The 18,344-nt window shown below is 19.6% G+C and overlaps 3 protein-coding genes across 8 annotated transcripts; 2 read left to right on the top strand and 1 right to left on the bottom strand.

Annotated features, from left to right (window-relative positions):
* Window positions 1-786: 786 nt before the first annotated feature.
* On the top strand, window positions 787-3,987 carry LOC107993467 (monoacylglycerol/Diacylglycerol O-acyltransferase). 2 transcript variants are annotated; one of them, XM_017049885.3, is made up of 6 exons: window positions 787-1,262; window positions 1,578-1,716; window positions 1,787-1,881; window positions 1,970-2,331; window positions 2,866-3,069; window positions 3,170-3,987. In XM_017049885.3, the coding sequence occupies exons 1-6, from the start codon at window positions 1,214-1,216 to the stop codon at window positions 3,275-3,277; spliced, it is 957 nt and encodes a 318-aa protein (XP_016905374.1). In that variant the 5' UTR covers window positions 787-1,213; the 3' UTR covers window positions 3,278-3,987. The 2 variants fall into 2 exon arrangements, with proteins under 2 accessions (XP_016905374.1, XP_061931876.1); XM_062075892.1 differs by having other exon boundaries at window positions 1,123-1,354.
* A 264-nt stretch (window positions 3,988-4,251) lies between these two features.
* On the top strand, window positions 4,252-6,204 carry LOC107993460 (peptidyl-prolyl cis-trans isomerase Fkbp12). Its single transcript, XM_062075890.1, has 4 exons — window positions 4,252-4,506; window positions 4,861-4,908; window positions 5,154-5,340; window positions 5,599-6,204. Exons 1-4 carry the CDS (start codon window positions 4,470-4,472, stop codon window positions 5,654-5,656), a joined length of 330 nt encoding a protein of 109 aa, XP_061931874.1. The 5' UTR covers window positions 4,252-4,469; the 3' UTR covers window positions 5,657-6,204.
* On the bottom strand, window positions 6,195-17,634 carry LOC107993531 (protein EFR3 homolog cmp44E). 5 transcript variants are annotated; one of them, XM_062075887.1, is made up of 16 exons: window positions 17,336-17,634; window positions 12,043-12,119; window positions 11,476-11,591; window positions 11,095-11,257; window positions 10,746-10,898; window positions 10,447-10,553; window positions 10,229-10,369; window positions 9,133-9,211; window positions 8,902-9,037; window positions 8,552-8,823; window positions 8,263-8,435; window positions 7,821-8,181; window positions 7,546-7,745; window positions 7,352-7,448; window positions 7,119-7,274; window positions 6,195-7,043 (listed from the first exon to the last, which is right to left on the bottom strand). In XM_062075887.1, the coding sequence occupies exons 1-16, from the start codon at window positions 17,415-17,417 to the stop codon at window positions 6,894-6,896; spliced, it is 2,463 nt and encodes an 820-aa protein (XP_061931871.1). In that variant the 5' UTR covers window positions 17,418-17,634; the 3' UTR covers window positions 6,195-6,893. The 5 variants fall into 5 exon arrangements, with proteins under 5 accessions (XP_061931871.1, XP_061931872.1, XP_016905480.1 ...); XM_062075888.1 differs by having other exon boundaries at window positions 7,546-7,688; XM_017049991.3 differs by lacking the exon at window positions 17,336-17,634 and adding an exon at window positions 12,263-12,505 and having other exon boundaries at window positions 7,546-7,688.
* Window positions 17,635-18,344: the final 710 nt, after the last annotated feature.

The raw sequence follows: 18,344 nt of genomic DNA, 5'->3' as shown, positions 1-18,344 counted from the left end.
CTTATAGTGACGATGAATATTAATATGAAAATTCGCCAATAAAATAAGTTGTCAAACTTCACATCGATATTAAATATTTTTTTATAATTTTCCAATTTATTTATTGACATTTTTATTAAAATAAATATTTGCAATTATTTTATATTTTAAATAAGTATTTATTAATTTTATTTTTTTTTAAATTTGTGATTTATATTATTTAATTTTTATTTCCAATTTTTCAGCGCCATCTTCAAATATTTATCGTTATAAATTTATTATATAATTTAAATATTCCATGACAAATTATTTATATTAAAAATTAAAAATTGTTTTAATTTATTAGTATTTAATTATAATATTTTCATTATTTTTGTATGTAATATAATTATAATTATTTTCGTTAAAATACAATTTTAAAAATTAAGAACATAATAATTTTAAAATAATAATTTTATTTTACAATTACGAATTAACTATTTAATCGCTATTTAAAAAATAAAATTTAAATGCTATTTAAAAATTAATTAAAATAATTTATAATTCATTAATAATAAATTATACGAAATTGAATTTGAATTGTACACTGAAATTAATATATATTCCTTGAGATTTTTTTGAAAAAAAATTTCGGTGAAAATTATAAATTATATATATTCGAAGATATAAAAATTTAAAAATTTTTATTTTATAAATAATAAATATTTAAATATACTATATAATATAGTGATAAAACAATGAAATATTTATTCTATTTGATTACATGAATTAAAAGTTATATAAAATGAAGTTAGCTATTAATAATTTACGATTATCTGATATATTATCGCAAATTATACATATTGTTAACTCAATGTTGTATTTGTGATTGTTTATATCGAGTATTTAAAGAAATAAAAATAATTTTTAAATTTTAAATGTGCAATATGTAAAATTTATAAAATATCATTGAAAGAATAATTAAAATCATTTATGTATTTTATAAAAGCTTTATGAAATAGTGTAATGAAAATAATTAATGAAATATAAACAACCCATATTGAAATATTTATTAGGCAATTAACAATCAAAGATAGTCATTTTGGAATATAAATGAACAGAATAAAAAATATGAAAGATTGTAAAGTAAAGTTTTGTTATCGATACTGAATATGTGGGTGTTTGATAAAGAAACATTAAATTTTTCATAATTATAATATATTTACCATTATTTTCACTTTTTCATAATTTAAACATGTTTTCCATAATATCCAATTTCCGAAAAATTTTAGAAGATATTATAGGTAAATATATGATTTTAAATTAGTATAGTATAAGTTTATTTATTTAAGAAGAAAACAGACGTTAATAAATGTAAAAAAAAATATATAGTATTGTAAGTATGTTTAGATAATGGAATAATTTTTTTTTATTAATAATATATAATATATAATAATATTTTTTTATTTTAAAAATAATTTTATAAATTTTATTATAATTTTTATATTTGTTATATTTAATTTTTATTTATTTCTTTTTATCCATTTTATGAAAATTATATAATATATGATTAAACAATAATAATGATTATATTATAAATAATTTATATATTTTTTTAGTTGAATATATTGATGTTGATTTTACACTTTGGTTATCATGGCTTTTAATGCCGCTTTTAGTAACATTTTTACTTCCTCTTGTGATTGTGGCATTATTATATTTAACTGCATTAATATTATATGTATATAAGTTACATAGGTAAGTCATAATTATATGATTGTATATTAGAAATAAATATTATAACAAATAGTTTATTTTATTTTAATAGAGTTAGATTAAGAAATGCATATGAAACGGATTGGAGAAATGCAGCTCGCAATGTAGTAGCTGCAGTTTGGGATGCTCATGGTTGGATTTGGTATGGTATGTTGCATATTAAATTGTTTAAATATATATTTATTTTCATAAAATATAATTAATTTTAGCATCTATTTTTGTACATATTTTATAGGATATGAAGTGATTGGAATTGAAAATATACCACAAAATGAACCAGTACTTTTTGTGTATTATCATGGAGCTATTCCTATAGATATTTATTATTTTATATCTAAAATATTACTTTTAAATTCAAGATTAATTCATACAGTAGCGGATAGATTTCTTTTTAAATGTCCTGGATGGTCTATTATTTCTGATGTATTAAAAGTTATACCTGGTACAGTTCAAACATGCTCCGCTATTTTAAAAGAAGGTAATATGCTTGCCATTTCACCTGGTGGTGTATATGAAGCTCAATTTGGAGATTCTTATTATCAATTAATGTGGAAAAAACGAGTAGGTTTTGCAAAAGTTGCATTGGATGCTAAAGTGGTAAGTTATTTTATCATGTATATTTATATATATATATGTATGTATATAGAATTAATATTTATAGGAAAGATTGATTTTTGGAAGATTGATTTTAGAAACCAAAAAGATAGTTGATATACAAAAATATTGATTAAATTTAGACTTATTAAATTTAGACTTATTAATTAATAAAAATTTATTAGATTTATTAAATTATAAATAATTCAATGTTAGATAAAAACGACGACGGCGTAAGAGATAAAATAGCCTTATTTTATTTTCATTTTGTTTTTGTCAAATTTTAATTGCTTATAATTTAATAAATAAGTGACATTTTCTTGTATTTATTTTGACCTCTCAAATTAATTCTCCAAAAATATCCCATTAATATATTAACATCTTGTATAATATATATGTATATACATTATAATATAATATATATATATATATATATATATATATCATATATCATAATTATAATATGATTATATTATAATATATATAATAATTTATATATATTACTGTTATAAAATACTAATATTTTTGTATTAACAGTGCATAATACCTTTATTTACAAAAAATATTAGAGAAGCATTTAGAACAGTTAGTTGGGGCAGAAGAATGTGGTTAAGAATATATGCTGCTACTAGATTTCCTTTTGTACCTATTTATGGTGGTTTTCCTGTAAAATTGACCACATATGTTGGTAAACCAATTTCATATGATGAAAATCTTACACCGGAAGAGTTACAAATAAAGGTAATAAATGCAATTACTAAAATTTTATAATTTTATTTTATTCTAAATAAAATAAACGATAATAATATGTGGGACGAAATAAATATTATTTTTGTTTTAGGTTGCTGATGCGCTTAATAATTTAATAAGTCAACATCAAAGAATACCTGGAAATATATCATTAGCTTTATTAGAAAGAATATATACTCCAAAGAAAGAAGAATCATAATGTTAGCATTTACTTGAGTATTATAATATTGTATCTTATACTCTAAAGTAGAAAAGTATTTAAAAAATACTAATTGAATTTCTTAGAATTTATATCTATAATTTATGGTGCTTACCATTTAACATTAACTGATAATTAAGATTCTATTAAATTTAAAATTTATATAAGATATATAAAAAAGTTAATTTTGCGGCAACAAAACTGTACTTATTTTTCAAGCATATCAATTTATCTGTTTTTTAATTTTTATATAAATATCTAATATATTATTATATAATATATTTTATTTTAATTTATTTTTAAGAAAGTATATAATGAACAAATTTATTTAGATTTGAATATATTTTTTTAATATATTGATTTTTTTTAATATCTATATATATTTTATAAATTTTATATATTATATATATTGATACAAATATCTATATTAATATAATTGATATTAAATTTGTAATTTTATACGCATAATTAAAAGAATAGTTTTTTATTTAAATATATTATAGATGTATTTTTATTGTAGAGTTTTTAATGTAAATGATTTGTAAATATATTTTTTGTTATATGAATTTGTGATATAATTATCTGTCAATAATTTTATATAAATTAAATAGTATTAGATATTATTAAGATATTGTAATAAAATATCCAATTATTCACTTATTAATTTATATATAAATAAAATAGAAATAAATAATAGAATTAAAAAATTATGTTTTTTTGTATTAATATTAATTATTAGTTACTATTACTAATGCAATGTTTATAATAATTGATCGTGTTATTTTTTTAAACATTATATAACATATTAAAATTGATTAACAAATAAATAATTATTATTTATTCAAATTTTATAAATGCATATCGAATAAAATGAATATAAATATTTGTATAATATTTATTTTAAATTTAGCGGAATCGGAAATGTTCGCATCGATTATCGTATATTAACCGGAAGATCTAACATGCAGCGAACCTAACGACGGCTTTTATAGTTAAAATTTCTTTCCTGAGGGTATCTTCGGATACCTTGTTATATTCATCGAACGACTTTGAACAGGCATCATTTTTTACAGCTATAAGAATTACGTTTATGCAAATTCTATTTAACGATAAAAACTACTTGACTTTGTATAACAAAAATTACTTATTTCTTTGTTAGGATTTCGATTTCTGTGACATAAAATATATAGTCATGGGCGTGGATGTGGAAGTTCTTTCTCCTGGAGACGGTAATTATTCTGTTCACGATTATTTTATGATTCTTTGCTTTTATTTTTTAATTGGTTTTTTCTATTCAATTCATTTTCAAATTATATTTTGGTAATTATTTTTCTGTTCAATTTTAAATAAATGTTGTTAATTGTATTGCTATTAAAATATACCGGAAAATTTAGTCGATGAGATTTATTTACAACCTGAAAATTTATTTGCAAATTTAAAAACATAGATTTTTTGAATTATTCCGTTTCAAATAAAATGATTTCGATTTTTATTCGATATGGTTAAAAAATATAAAACGTTTTAATACTTTATAGTTTTCATTTATAATGCAAATTTTTTGGAATGATATTTTGTCTATATAGGCCAGACATATCCAAAAACTGGACAGACTGTAGTTGTTCATTATACAGGTAAATATTTTTAAAATGTTTGTATATATCGAATATATTAAATTATATACATATATTGATAGTAATTTTTAAAAACAAATAATCAGATTTATACTTCAAATTTATGTACATATTAAAATATATTTACACAATATATATTAAAATATATATTATAATATCTTTATTAAGTAAAGTAAACTAGTTTTGTTTTGTTGACAGAATATTTTAAATTCTAATTGAAATTTTAACTGTTAAATATTTGATAGGTACCCTTGACAATGGAAAAAAATTTGATTCAAGCAGGGACCGTGGGGTACCATTTAAATTTAAAATAGGTAAAGGAGAAGTTATTAAAGGTTGGGACCAAGGAGTTGCTAAAATGTGTGTTGGAGAACGTGCTAGGTTAACTTGTTCGCCAGATTTTGCCTATGGTAGCCGAGGACATCCTGGAGTATATCCTTTAATACAACGACAAATATTTCTAATATTATTATATGCATAATTTCAGAATTAAATATAAAAAAAAAACATAATAAAATAAATTTCATACTTCATGAAATTTATTAATTTATTAAATTAACTATTATAATAATGCTTTTTATTGCCATTATTATTCTTAAATGAATTTTTTAATAATATAATATTTAATTATATTATTAATTATATAAAAAAAATTTATTTATTATAGTATTATCCTTGACATAGATACACTATTCCTCCAAATGCTGTTCTCATCTTTGATGTGGAATTATTGAAGGTGGAGCCTTGAAGTGTTTTTCAAGTGTACCAAATTGACCGCACACATCGGAATGACAGATAATTAAATGCTTCAAATTATATTATGTTAAATAGTCATTGCACGAGAGTATATGTCTCGCATATTAATTTAATTGCTCGTAAAAACAAAAGCAAAAAAAAAAAAATTAAAACTTTAATTCATTTCGTTATTGCATAGTTATATAAATTATAAATTAAAATTAAAAATCTCAGAAATCATCAATGACCAATTATATGATATGAAATATTTTTTTCACAATTTTATGTTATTAATTTACACTATTAAAATTTATACTATTCATTTTGAGACTACTTGCATTCCTATATTATGAGTAATTGAATTAAAATAAATTTTGAAGCAAATTATAATTCGAATAATCTGTGTTCATTCCAATTACTTAGTACTTGATAAACAATCACCTGGATATTTTGTACAAAATCTTTCAATGATGCAAAAAGATATACTGTAATAATGGTAATGTAATAGTATGAACATTTACACAGAAATATTCAATAAAAAAAGAACTGTCTTATCTTCAAGTATATGAATTATTTATTAGCCCATAATTACATTTACTTACTATTTAAATTTTTAAAATTTTTATATTTATATATATAATTTTAAATAAATTTGATTTGTTGTAAATATTTAATGTTGTTAAAATTTTTTTAATTATATTAATTATATACAATATTATATTATGTTATATTAGATAGGCAAGTTATTAAAGCAAATCTTATTAATAAAATAACATTGAAATATATCATGTAATTTATAAATATGTAATATTGATATATATAAATATGATATTGATATATAAACACGTTAAATTATATAATGAATTTTCAAAAGAGATTATTTATATGTGAATTGCATACTAGTTTACATATTATAAATAATAAAATAATTTTGAATTGTTTTTTTAATATTTTTGCATAATAAATTTATCAAAATTGAAATAATAATTTTAATTAAAAATAAATATTAAGAATAAATATTAATAATTTATAAATATTAAAAAAAATACATATATACATATATAAATAATTAATCTTAAGTATCATTGCACTTATTAAATGTATCGAATAAATTATATATCGAATATATAAAAATATTGTTTTCTACATTTTTAAACATAAAAATGTATAAATGAATTAAATCGATTATAATTGACAACAATTATATAAAGTCCAATTTAATAAAAATATCATGATAAAGAAAAATAATTTTAGTAAACAAACAATTCTGGGAAATGTATTTCATAAGCTGGAGCTTGACTTGGTTTAGTATCTGTTGGTGGTCCTGGTTGACTTGAATTTCGTGGATCAACGGATAATGTATTAAATATTTCTGATAATTTACTTTGTAAAACATCATGCTGTAAAATTATTTATTTTTAGATTATTTTTATAATAAAATAAAGTAATAAGAATTATTATTATTATTATTATACCTTTGGTTGTGTTTTTGATACCAAATCTTGAAATGGTGCGTTTCTAAAAAAGTGCGATAACTGCAATCGTTTTTCTTCTTCCATTATATGATTATTGTTATTTTCAGTTAGAATTCGTTTCATACTTTCAAAAGTCAACTCTTCTCCTGGTAATTTCTAAAAAAAAAATTATTTTATAAAAAATAAATCATTAGAAAAATACAAATAAATTAAAAATATATGTAAAGATATACTTTTTGAACACCAGGAGACGAACCACCACTATCTAATTCTGCAGCACCAGAATTAATATCGCCTAATGAATTTCTTCCGCTATCGACCCACGAATGCCTAAAAAGAAAAAAATAAAATTTTGATAATTTTTAATATTACTAATAAGATAACTAATAAGATAAGAAAATGAAAATTTAAATTGAAGTAATATTACCGATGTTGTAATGAAATGCTATTATAACCAGATCCTTGTTGCAATTTTCCGCTGTCAAGACCAGCTCCTTTTAAACATTCGCTTAAAACGGTTTGATCGACTAATAGAATGGGTGGTAATCTAGAAGATAAGCCAGTATCATACTGAAATTGTAAATCAGGTAAAAGATGAGATGCTTCCTTTCGTCGTATTTCTACAATCTTAAAAATAAAAAAAAATAAAATTTAAAAAAACCAGAATTATCACAATGTTGAATGAAGTAAGTTGTAACTTACTTTATTTGCATAATCCATGAGTGAAGTAATATTACAAACATAAGATATTAGTACAAGCAAACTTATGACAATAGCGTGCAAATTAAATTTCAACGAAATACTGATTTGGCCACTTGTTAAAGATAAATCTTGAAGACTCAGTACTAATCTTAGCAATTCTAATATTGTTTCTTCTGAAGCCAATTCTACAGCAAGTAATGCCAATGTTGTATATATGGATTCCACGTTTTCAACTTTATTACTTGCCAATTCTAATGATTCGTATAATGCTAAATAGATTTCAGGGCCATGTTTACGAATAAAGATCACATCTGGTCTGGATGCTTTTTCAATAGTAAGATCAAGTTGTGCAACATTTACTCTATTAATATAAAATTGTGTTTAAAATGATTCATTTGATTACGATAATTTAAATTAAAAATATTTGTTATTAACAACTTACGTAGGTTTTGCGAGTTTTGTAATATTTTGATGCCTATCGATTAAAGTATGAAAGATTTTTTGTACTAAAAGTCGCATTTCAGCATCTGCTGCCAATGACATTCTTAACAATGGCTCCAAAAAACTTGGTGGAAATGTTGTATTTAAATGTATAGTTTGATATTTTGTGCCAACCTAAAATATATTTATAAAAATGTAATGTATATATAATTTATATATGTATATATGGACATATACGCACACACACGCGCACGCACATGCCCATGTATTTTCTTTATGTTATACATTACTTTTAAAAGAGATTTTAGAAGAATACTTTGAAGTAATACATCTCCTTTACCAACTGAAACTATACGATCTGGTTGACTATATGGAACTTTACTCATTATAAACATCATAATTTCTATTTTTTGGTAATCTGGAAGATGATTTGCAAATTCTCCAAGGGCATTAATAAGTGCCTCTTGATATAATTGTTCATCATTACTTGAAGATTGATTTCTTGTTACACTAACTCTAAGATGAGATAGTAGAGAATTTATTATTTCCAAAACAGAAGGACCTTTAAAAAATATTATTTTTACTAATTTCATAATACAAATATGTATTTTATTTTACTATTTTTTTTATTAAAACATACCAACACTTTCGCCAGCTGCAATTGAAATAATTTTAGACAAAGTGTCAGCTATACTTGTTCGAATTTTGGGAGATGATTTCGAATGATCATCAAGATGAGTCATTAGTGCTTCCACAACTGTATAAGAATATTGTGACTAAAAATGTTTGATAATAATTATATATTTTTTTCTTTTAAATACTTATTAATTAATACTTATTAAATAATAATATTTATTGATTGTGTACTAACCTGAATTGAAAACATAATAATTCTAAAAGTATGAATTGCAAAATAATTAGGAACCCATAACTGATGATTATCTAAATGTCTGCAAATTTTTATATTATTATTATTATATTATTTTTATTATTTGTAATAATATGAATAAATTTTATTTCATATGAAAAAAAAAATAATATGATATATTTTTTGTATTAATAGATGCATTGAAAACATTCAAGATCATCTGCATTTTTTAATCAAGATGCTATTATTTTTTTCATATATTGTCAGTTAGTTCAGATAGTCAATTTTTAAGCAATTTAAGTTATTATCAAATTCATTTAAAGTCAAATTTATTTACAAAACAGTAAGATGTTCAATGTTGACTATTTATGACAATGCAAAGTTATAATTTTTGAATTATTGAATCATATTCATATTTTATTCTTTATTTTTTGATTTGATTTTTTTTTATTTATTTCAATATATGTTGTATTTTTAATTCATTAAATAATCATTAAACAATATGCAACATAATGGATGCTTAATGCATTAAATTTGAAAAATAAGAAATACTTTAAATGAACTTTATTTAAATAGATAAAATCGAACAGAGTTAATTTTAAAGCTGATCTTGTGATTTAATATCATTGGATTTTTTATAGAGAAGTATTAAAAACATTATTTATCAAAAATAAATTATCAAGAATAATTTAAATTATGTTAAAAAAAACAAATAAAATATATATGTTCAACAATAATTCAAAGTTTGCAATTTTGTAAATGATTTTATACATTTTCTTTAAAATAAAAAGGATATTATATAAGCAGATTTGATTTTAAATGATTTTAATTTTAATAGTCTTCTGAATTGGTTTTAAAGCCGACTTACGTAAATATAAAAAAACTTACAGCAATGCATCCATTCATACAAAAATACATTATATTATATCCTTCCTCATATCAAACAAAAACATTATACATTATACATAAAATTTTTTTCATATTATTACAAATAACGAAGATATTAAAAATTATTAGACTATTTTATGCATGAGATAATTTATACTTTAAATGACAAATCTTAAATTCTACAATTAATTATTATTAATTAAAAACAAACCTTAGAACAGGTCTAATAACACATCTAATATGACCAAATGATGCTCGTCCAACTAATTCTCGCATACAAGTTTCTGCAAATTGTGGTGGATCAGATTGTTCTGTGGGATTATTTTGTGTGGTATCTTCTTTGTTAGAATATCTATAAAATAAAAATATTATATAATATAAATAGTAATATAGTTATATATATATATATATATATTCATTTTATATTACCTTGAATTCTGCATATTGTATAATAATGATGGAACAATTTTATCCATATGTACAGGTTCCCAAATATTTTCTACCAGATCATCAGAAAGTGTTTTTCTTACAACACCCTGCATTAGTTTTAATTTATTAATTTTAATAAAAACATATAATAATAAATTAATTATATTTTGATATTTAATTGTATACTAATTATAATATATTATATCTTTAAAATAAATATATATCCAATTTCGATTTTAATATATAAAATATATTTATTTAATTATACTTATAGATGTGTGAATATATAAAAATCATACTTGTAATCCCTGAATTCCAGCAAGTCTTATCTGTTTGCGAATTGCAGGATCATTGTGGTTTGAGTGGCACATTGCAGAGTATTTTGATACAAAGAAATCGTAACGTGTGTGATAAGACGGCGTATCTTGTTCGATGTTGGCAAACCGGACAAACTAGAAGAAGCCAGCACTTTGTTCAACTGAATTGAAAGATGTTAAAAATGAAATTATTTTTAATAAATTAAATAAAATTCTCATATATATATATATAAATATATATATGAGAATTTTATATGATAAATATATAAATATATGTAATGATACACATATAAATATAATATAATATTTTAAATTATTTAATAAAACTTACAGATTGTGTTGCCAATATTTGTAATTGTGGATCTGTAGATTCCAATAATTTCTGTATCATTTTTAAAAAACTTTCAACAAATAAATTTAAAGTCTGAGCATGACATGCTACTAAAAGCTGATCCATTGCTTCCATTGCAATGACCACAAATCCATTTCTTCTCCTATATTATAAATGTGTTTATTTTAAAATTTTTATATTCAAATATGAAAATATTTAATAGATTTAAATAAGATTTTGCAAAATAATTGATTAATGGCATATAATTATTCATATGATTAATATATAATATAAATAAATAAGAATTTACATTAATCACATGACTTTTTGTAATTATTAAATTAATTATATTAGATTTTTATTAGATTCTTTTTATCATACCTGTAAATATCTCTGGAAGCTCTTTGAAATAAATATTCTCCAATTCTATCTAGTTTTTCTGGACTGCTTAATGAATAAAAGGTCAATTTTTCCATGTTATTTTTCACTAAGCCATCCTAATTATAAAAATTAATTTATATTATCAAAAATATTGATCATTTATAATGTTATATAGTAAAATTAATATTTAAAACTATTGAATTAAATATTTTAATGATGTATTAATAAATTTATTGCTCAATGCTTTCTTTTACTTATATACATAAATTTTTTATAATGGTACATTTTTATTTAAATATTTGTAAATTACAATTATTAAATAAAAAATTGGATTAATTTAGAATAATATTATAAGACAAATATAAATATAATTATATAAATTAATTATGATTTTAATAAATGTTTTTATTTAATGAAAAAAATTATATTTATATATTTTTAAATAAATTATATTTAAATAATTGTTTATATTATAATTTTGGGTATTAATATATGAAAAATCATTAAAAAAGAAAATATATAAAAATTATAAGCATTTTTTATAGATATTAAAAATATAAAACTTACTTGAGGATTTACTGGAAAAATATTATCGACAAGTCTTTTATATCGTGGACGCAAAGCTGAACAACACCAGCAACAACCTGACATAAATAAAAAGGAAATATCAGAGAAGATATTTCCGTAAAATATATCAAATGAATGATAAAAATAACAAAATATAATAAAATAGAATAAGTTTCACAAATAAATTATATATTTTAAAATAAAATCACCAAATATTTACCAAACATTTCGTTACAATTGAATTACCACTGTACTCACGGACAGACTTCGATCGACTGATATAACTAATAGAATATGTACGTAATTTTTGAGCAATAAAAAACTCTATGTGATTTTTTATGTGTCATTTTTACTTTTTTATTAAAGTCTTGCAGTATAATTCTTTATAATAATTAAAATATGCATAACATAATTATTTATAAATATATAAATAAATATTTTATAGTGTATTTATATCTTTATATTACAGACGAATTACAATTGTTTTTAGAAACAAATGTTACACAAAAAACATAATCGATAATATTTCTTTCGTTTTTATCGATCTAAAGAAATCGATATGATTAGTATATAAGAAAAATTGAAAGATGGCAGCATTATATGCATTTTTGATAGATACATATCTACATATACACATTTACTATAAAATTTTATTCTAAAAGATTTCAAATTTTTATTAAATTGAATATTATATTAAAGATACAAATATAATACGATATAGTGAATCTATTGATTAGCTTTTTATCGATTTTAAAGAGCTTGAAGTATGTTGCAGAGTATCGTTTTTCTTTTATATACAGAGTTTTTCAAAAATATGGAAATATCCGTTAATTGAGATAATTTTAAACAATATTTTTTTTTTTTGTAAAAACTTTCATTATAGTTTTGTTAATGAGTTATTAATAAAAAAACATTGGCCCATCACAGACTACGTAGTCTAATCGAGCTGCGATAGTAGCGTTGGCTACTTGCCGGCGATAGAACGCGAATAAGTAATATATGTCGAAAAAAATATATTGAATATAACAAATATTTTCTTATCAATAAAAAAATTATATCGAATTATATCATGAACAATTAATAAACAATACTTAACAATATTTAATACATTTACTTTCATGTATGTTGTTTGTTCATACTCAGTCGATAATACGTAGCCAATGTAGCTCAACTATCTACTTCGAAATTAATTAATGTTTTTTATTAATAATTTGTTAATAAGGCCGTAATGAAAGTTTTTGCAAGGAAAAAATTTAAATTATTTCAGAAATCTTAAGTTAATGAATGTTCTTATATTTTTATTCTGAATTTAAAATGTGATCGATATTAAAATTTGTTATAATTAGTAATGATTAGTGATAATTAAATACTAGTTTTCGAGTTATTTGTAAAGATCATACTATAAATTGAATTCTGTTTATATGTATATTTTATTTATGTATCAATATATAACTGAAACTTATTTATGAAGAATTATTAATTATCTATATTTAATGTCTTTAATTATTAAAATAATTATTTATATATAAATATCTCTTTTTAATAAATATTTTTTTATTTCATTTATGAAATTATTTATGAAATTAATTTTTTTAGAATTAAAATTTTTCTATTAATTTATTTATTATTATATTTAAATATAAAATTACGGAATTTGATTATTTATAAAATTATTATTATTTTTGATTTTTATATTTTTGATTTTTAATAAAAATTTTATAATACTGTTATGTTAAATATAATTATATATTATATTCAATGTAATATTATAATTATTTTTTTATATAAAATACTGATACTAATTATTCTATACTATATATGATAATATTATTCATATTCTATTTTATTTTATAATTACAGATGTATTTTATTCTTTTATTATTCATATTTTATTATAATAAATATATTAAAAAAAATAGCATTGACTCATTTGAAATGTGATCAATATTAAAATTTTTTTAAACATAAATTTTAAATATATTAAATATTTTTAATATTATTAATATATATATATATATATATTTATTAAAATATAAATTAAATTATCTTATTGCATTTAATCATTTCAACGTTAATAAATTTAGATGAAATTTACTTAATTATTCATTTTCTATAATTTTTTCTCAGTTTTATTTTTTTATTAAATAATTTGAAATTTTTATAATTCAATAATTATTGTATTTTTTTTATATTTTAAATTAGATTTTTATATTTACCGAATGAAATATTTTTTACCGAGTGAAATACAAATTAAGAAAAAATTTTTTATTATATGTTGAATGTAAGAAATTTAAATATTATTTCTTAAATAAATCTTACATACATTAGTAAAAATGAACTGTATTTTCTCATTTTTTTATTATAAGAAATTAATATAAAATATATTAAATAATAAGAATGTTTATATATATATACAGGGAATTTCAATTAATTTAATCATGTCGAATAATTATGAAACATATTTATGAAAATTATAAAATATGAAATTTAAATAGCTTCGAGGAGCATATCTTATATGTACTTTTTTTTTAATTGAAAGTATTTAAAAAATTTCAAGATCATTTTGATTTTTTTAAATGAAATGATCTATTTTTGTATTATAAATCGATAGAATATAAAATTCCAAATAAAAATATATTGATATGTTCTAACCTAACCTAATAGTTAATGATATATTAACAAAATAATTTTTAATATATTTTTGGAATTTAAAATAAGTGTTCGAACTGATTTTTCAATTTTTTTTAATACAACATTTTTAATACAACACATTTGTCAAAAACTTTTTCAACAAGTAATAAATTCTTTTCTATAAAATGTTTTATTTACGAATAAGATGATTTTTAATAATCATGAAGAGTTAATTTAAAAAATATATATTATTGGTCACAAAATAATATTTGCATTAGTCAAAGTAATTACTAATAATATTAATACGTGACATATAATATTAATATGTGGTATATTCAATGACAAATTTGGATTATAATTTATTGATGGACATTTAATAGAATAAAAATATAAAATTTTTTTAAACATATTACTACAAAATTTTGTTACAAGATATATATATTCGTTTATCGATATAATTTTAATATGATAGTTTCCTTAATATATTATATAAAAGAATTACTATTGTAGAATTATATTGTATAAAAGAATAAGTATTGTAGAGATAATTTTCCAATGAATGGAAAATTGTAGTCACAGTGAAAATTTTCAAAATTTCATTAGATTTTATTTTACAAGATTTTTTTTAAAAATTTTTAAAAAAATTTTTTTCAAAAAATAAAATATACTTTAATTCATTATCGATACAAAAAAATATCAAACAAATAAGCATAGTACATTTATTAAATATTATCACAATTAATTAAAAATGCTATTTCTTTATTAATTATATCATTGTATTAGAATTGAGAGATATCAATTTAAACATTTTATTTTAATTTCCAGATAATAAGTATATATTAATGATTATCATTAATTTTAGAACATATAAAATATATCGTTTATTTAGAATATATAAAAATCAATATATTTTTATGTAGAATTTGATACATTATTGATTTATGATATAAAAAATAGGTTATTTAAAAAAATTAAGATGATATTGAAATTTTTAAAATATTTACTTATATACAATAAATTTATATACTCATTTAAATTTTATGTTTTAATTTTTTATAAAAAAATTCCATATTTTAATTTTCATAAAATATATCTTTTATTATTATTCGAAATAATTAAATTAACTAAAACACTTTGAATATTAACATGTGTCCAATAAAAAGAAATTATTTTAACGCATGCGGTTTCAATCAAAGCGGTTCTCAATCAAAGTGATTCAGAATATGTTAACACAGTCTTCGAAAATCAATAATATATAATACCAGTTTATAAATGTATTGTAAATGTTATATGAAGTGTTATATGAAAATTATTTTTTATATATATATAGTATACTATATAGAATATTAATATATTGATGAAAATCTTTAGAATTTGGAAGATCGATTCTACAGCCAAAAATAAATATAAAAATTGGTATATAAAATTGTTGATTGAAATTTATTTATTAATAATAAATAATATATTATAATTATGCTTGTATTAGAGATGAGATGAAATTAGAGAGATTGATGGAGATAAAATTTACTTTATCTTATTGTTTCATTTCGCAAATTTTTATTATTTATCAAACAAATTTTAATTAATATTTTTATATATCAATTTTTGTATTTATTTTGGTCTTTAAAATTGATTTATCTAGATTGTATCCACAATATATATTATATATAATAAAAATATAAATTTTTATATATTAGTTTTGTATAAAAGGTTTAAATAATTAAATGTATTTAAAATGTAATAAAACTTTCTTTATGAACAAATATATATAACGAATATTCATATATTATATATTATATCTATAATAAAATAAAAAATTAATTCATCAAATTAATTCAAACATAATAGTTGCAAAATTGTTTTTAAATTTATAATATGATATATCTAATATGTATATATATCTATAATGTATATATGATACTAATTATATTATACTATATACATTATATATATGATATATATTATGATAAATCAATATTGTTATATATTTTAAAAAAAATGTTTCGTAAAATCCTTGAATATGAATTTCTAATTTTTAATTGGATAGAAAAGCCTAGCTGGCTATTATATGAACTGATGCCCTTCAAAGGGTTTATATAAATGGATTTTCATTATATTAATAATAAATTTATTATATTATATTATTGAATTATTAATTAGAATCAATAAAAATTCAATAAAAATAAAATAAAAGATCTTTAAACGTTAAATAAAAACATAATTAATTATGTCATTGATATAAATATAATTGATAAAAATATATCAAAAATATTTTATTATCAAAAGTTCGTATATTCTATTAAATTCTATTAATTGTTTGAATTAACATTAAATTCTCTATAAAAAGAAATATTATATTTTATATATGTTTATAAATTTAAAATTTATTATTATAATATTATATTATTATAAGAAAGATTAGATAAAATGATATTTATCTATTTATGTTTTTCTTGTCTTTTATACAATAAGTTTTATAAAATTTTTATAATATTTATAAAAGTAACATTAAAATATTTTCTAAACTAATTATTTTTAGGTATATAAAATAAAATTTTTTTATTTAAGATTTTTTCTTTAATAAATCTTTAATAAATAAAGTAAAGAAAAGTACATATTTTCCATTTTATCATAATACAAACTTAAGTATTATAGTACTCACAGCCTGGGTCACTGCACTTCCGTACGAGTGTTTCAAAAACGTCAGGTATTTCCGTTTCAAGGCAGCATCGGATCATAGCCATGTCTTTTAGCAACGCTGTATCCCATTCGTAATTTCATCGAAATATTTATTTCTTTTTCAAATTATTTCATCACATTCATTTATCGTTATTATCTTCTTAATTTCTTATGTATATATAAGTTTATTAAACGAAGATTAACTATGAGAAATAGAGCGATTAATACTAATACACTGATGCTCGGCGTCGCGACGCCTGTGCCCCACTAACCTGCATTTCGCGCACGAGGCTACCCTTGGCAATACTTTCTCTGACTATATCACACGCGCCTGTGCAGAGTGTTGTCAACGTGAAGCAGGGGTAAGGGAGAGGAATAACCCCGTGACGTTCTGCTAACAAAGCTTATCCTCGTCAGGGTTGCGGTCCGCATAAATCAATGCTAAAAGAGGATAGAATAACTATCACAGTGAGTCAAATATAGAGATTGAGGATGAATTTAATTCAAATTTTTGTTCATTTTTAACATTTAATATTAAATAAATATTAAATAATAAATATTATTTGATAATATTAAATTTCTATGAATATAATAGAAGATATTATAGCAAGAGAGAGACAAATTCATTTCGATTTCTGAATTATTATACGTAATAGAAAAAATTTTATATTTTGTGTAAATTGTATGTAAATGTTGATAAACAAAAAACGATTTATTGTAAATCTTAAATTTTCTTTGTACAACAAGAATGCAGATATGATTCTGCATTTCTTTTTTATTTAATAAAAAATTTTTTTATAAATAATATAATAATAAATTTCGTATAATAATAAATTATGTTTCTTTTATTGTTTATTAATAAAAAATAACTATGTTTTTTAAAAATTATATGATATAGTTTTAAATTTGAAAAATTCGCCAAAAATTTATTACTTATCAATTTAATTATTATATAAATATCAAATAATTAATTATCAAATAATTATCAATTT

Source organism: Apis cerana, linkage group LG6 (genome assembly GCF_029169275.1).
Source record: "Apis cerana isolate GH-2021 linkage group LG6, AcerK_1.0, whole genome shotgun sequence".
NCBI classification, from domain to species: Eukaryota; Metazoa; Arthropoda; class Insecta; order Hymenoptera; family Apidae; genus Apis; species Apis cerana.
Note: the sequence above shows the minus strand (reverse complement) of the source record. Positions and strands in the feature narration are given on the sequence as shown.

Coding starts and splice junctions, on each gene's coding strand:
- LOC107993460 (XM_062075890.1), top strand. CDS start 4,470: ATGGGCGTGGATGTGGAAGTTCTTTCTCCTGGAGACG. Junction 4,507..4,860: donor AGTTCTTTCTCCTGGAGACG/GTAATTATTCTG, acceptor TTGTCTATATAG/GCCAGACATATCCAAAAACT. Junction 5,341..5,598: donor AGCCGAGGACATCCTGGAGT/ATATCCTTTAAT, acceptor ACATAGATACAC/TATTCCTCCAAATGCTGTTC.
- LOC107993467 (XM_017049885.3), top strand. CDS start 1,214: ATGTTTTCCATAATATCCAATTTCCGAAAAATTTTAGAAGATATTATA. Junction 2,332..2,865: donor TTGCATTGGATGCTAAAGTG/GTAAGTTATTTT, acceptor TTGTATTAACAG/TGCATAATACCTTTATTTAC. Junction 3,070..3,169: donor CGGAAGAGTTACAAATAAAG/GTAATAAATGCA, acceptor TTTTTGTTTTAG/GTTGCTGATGCGCTTAATAA.
- LOC107993531 (XM_062075887.1), bottom strand. CDS start 17,417: ATGGCTATGATCCGATGCTGCCTTGAAACGGAAATACCTGACGTTTTT. Junction 11,592..12,042: donor TTTTTCCAGTAAATCCTCAA/GTAAGTTTTATA, acceptor TTTTATAATTAG/GATGGCTTAGTGAAAAATAA. Junction 7,449..7,545: donor AGCATTTCATTACAACATCG/GTAATATTACTT, acceptor TTTTCTTTTTAG/GCATTCGTGGGTCGATAGCG.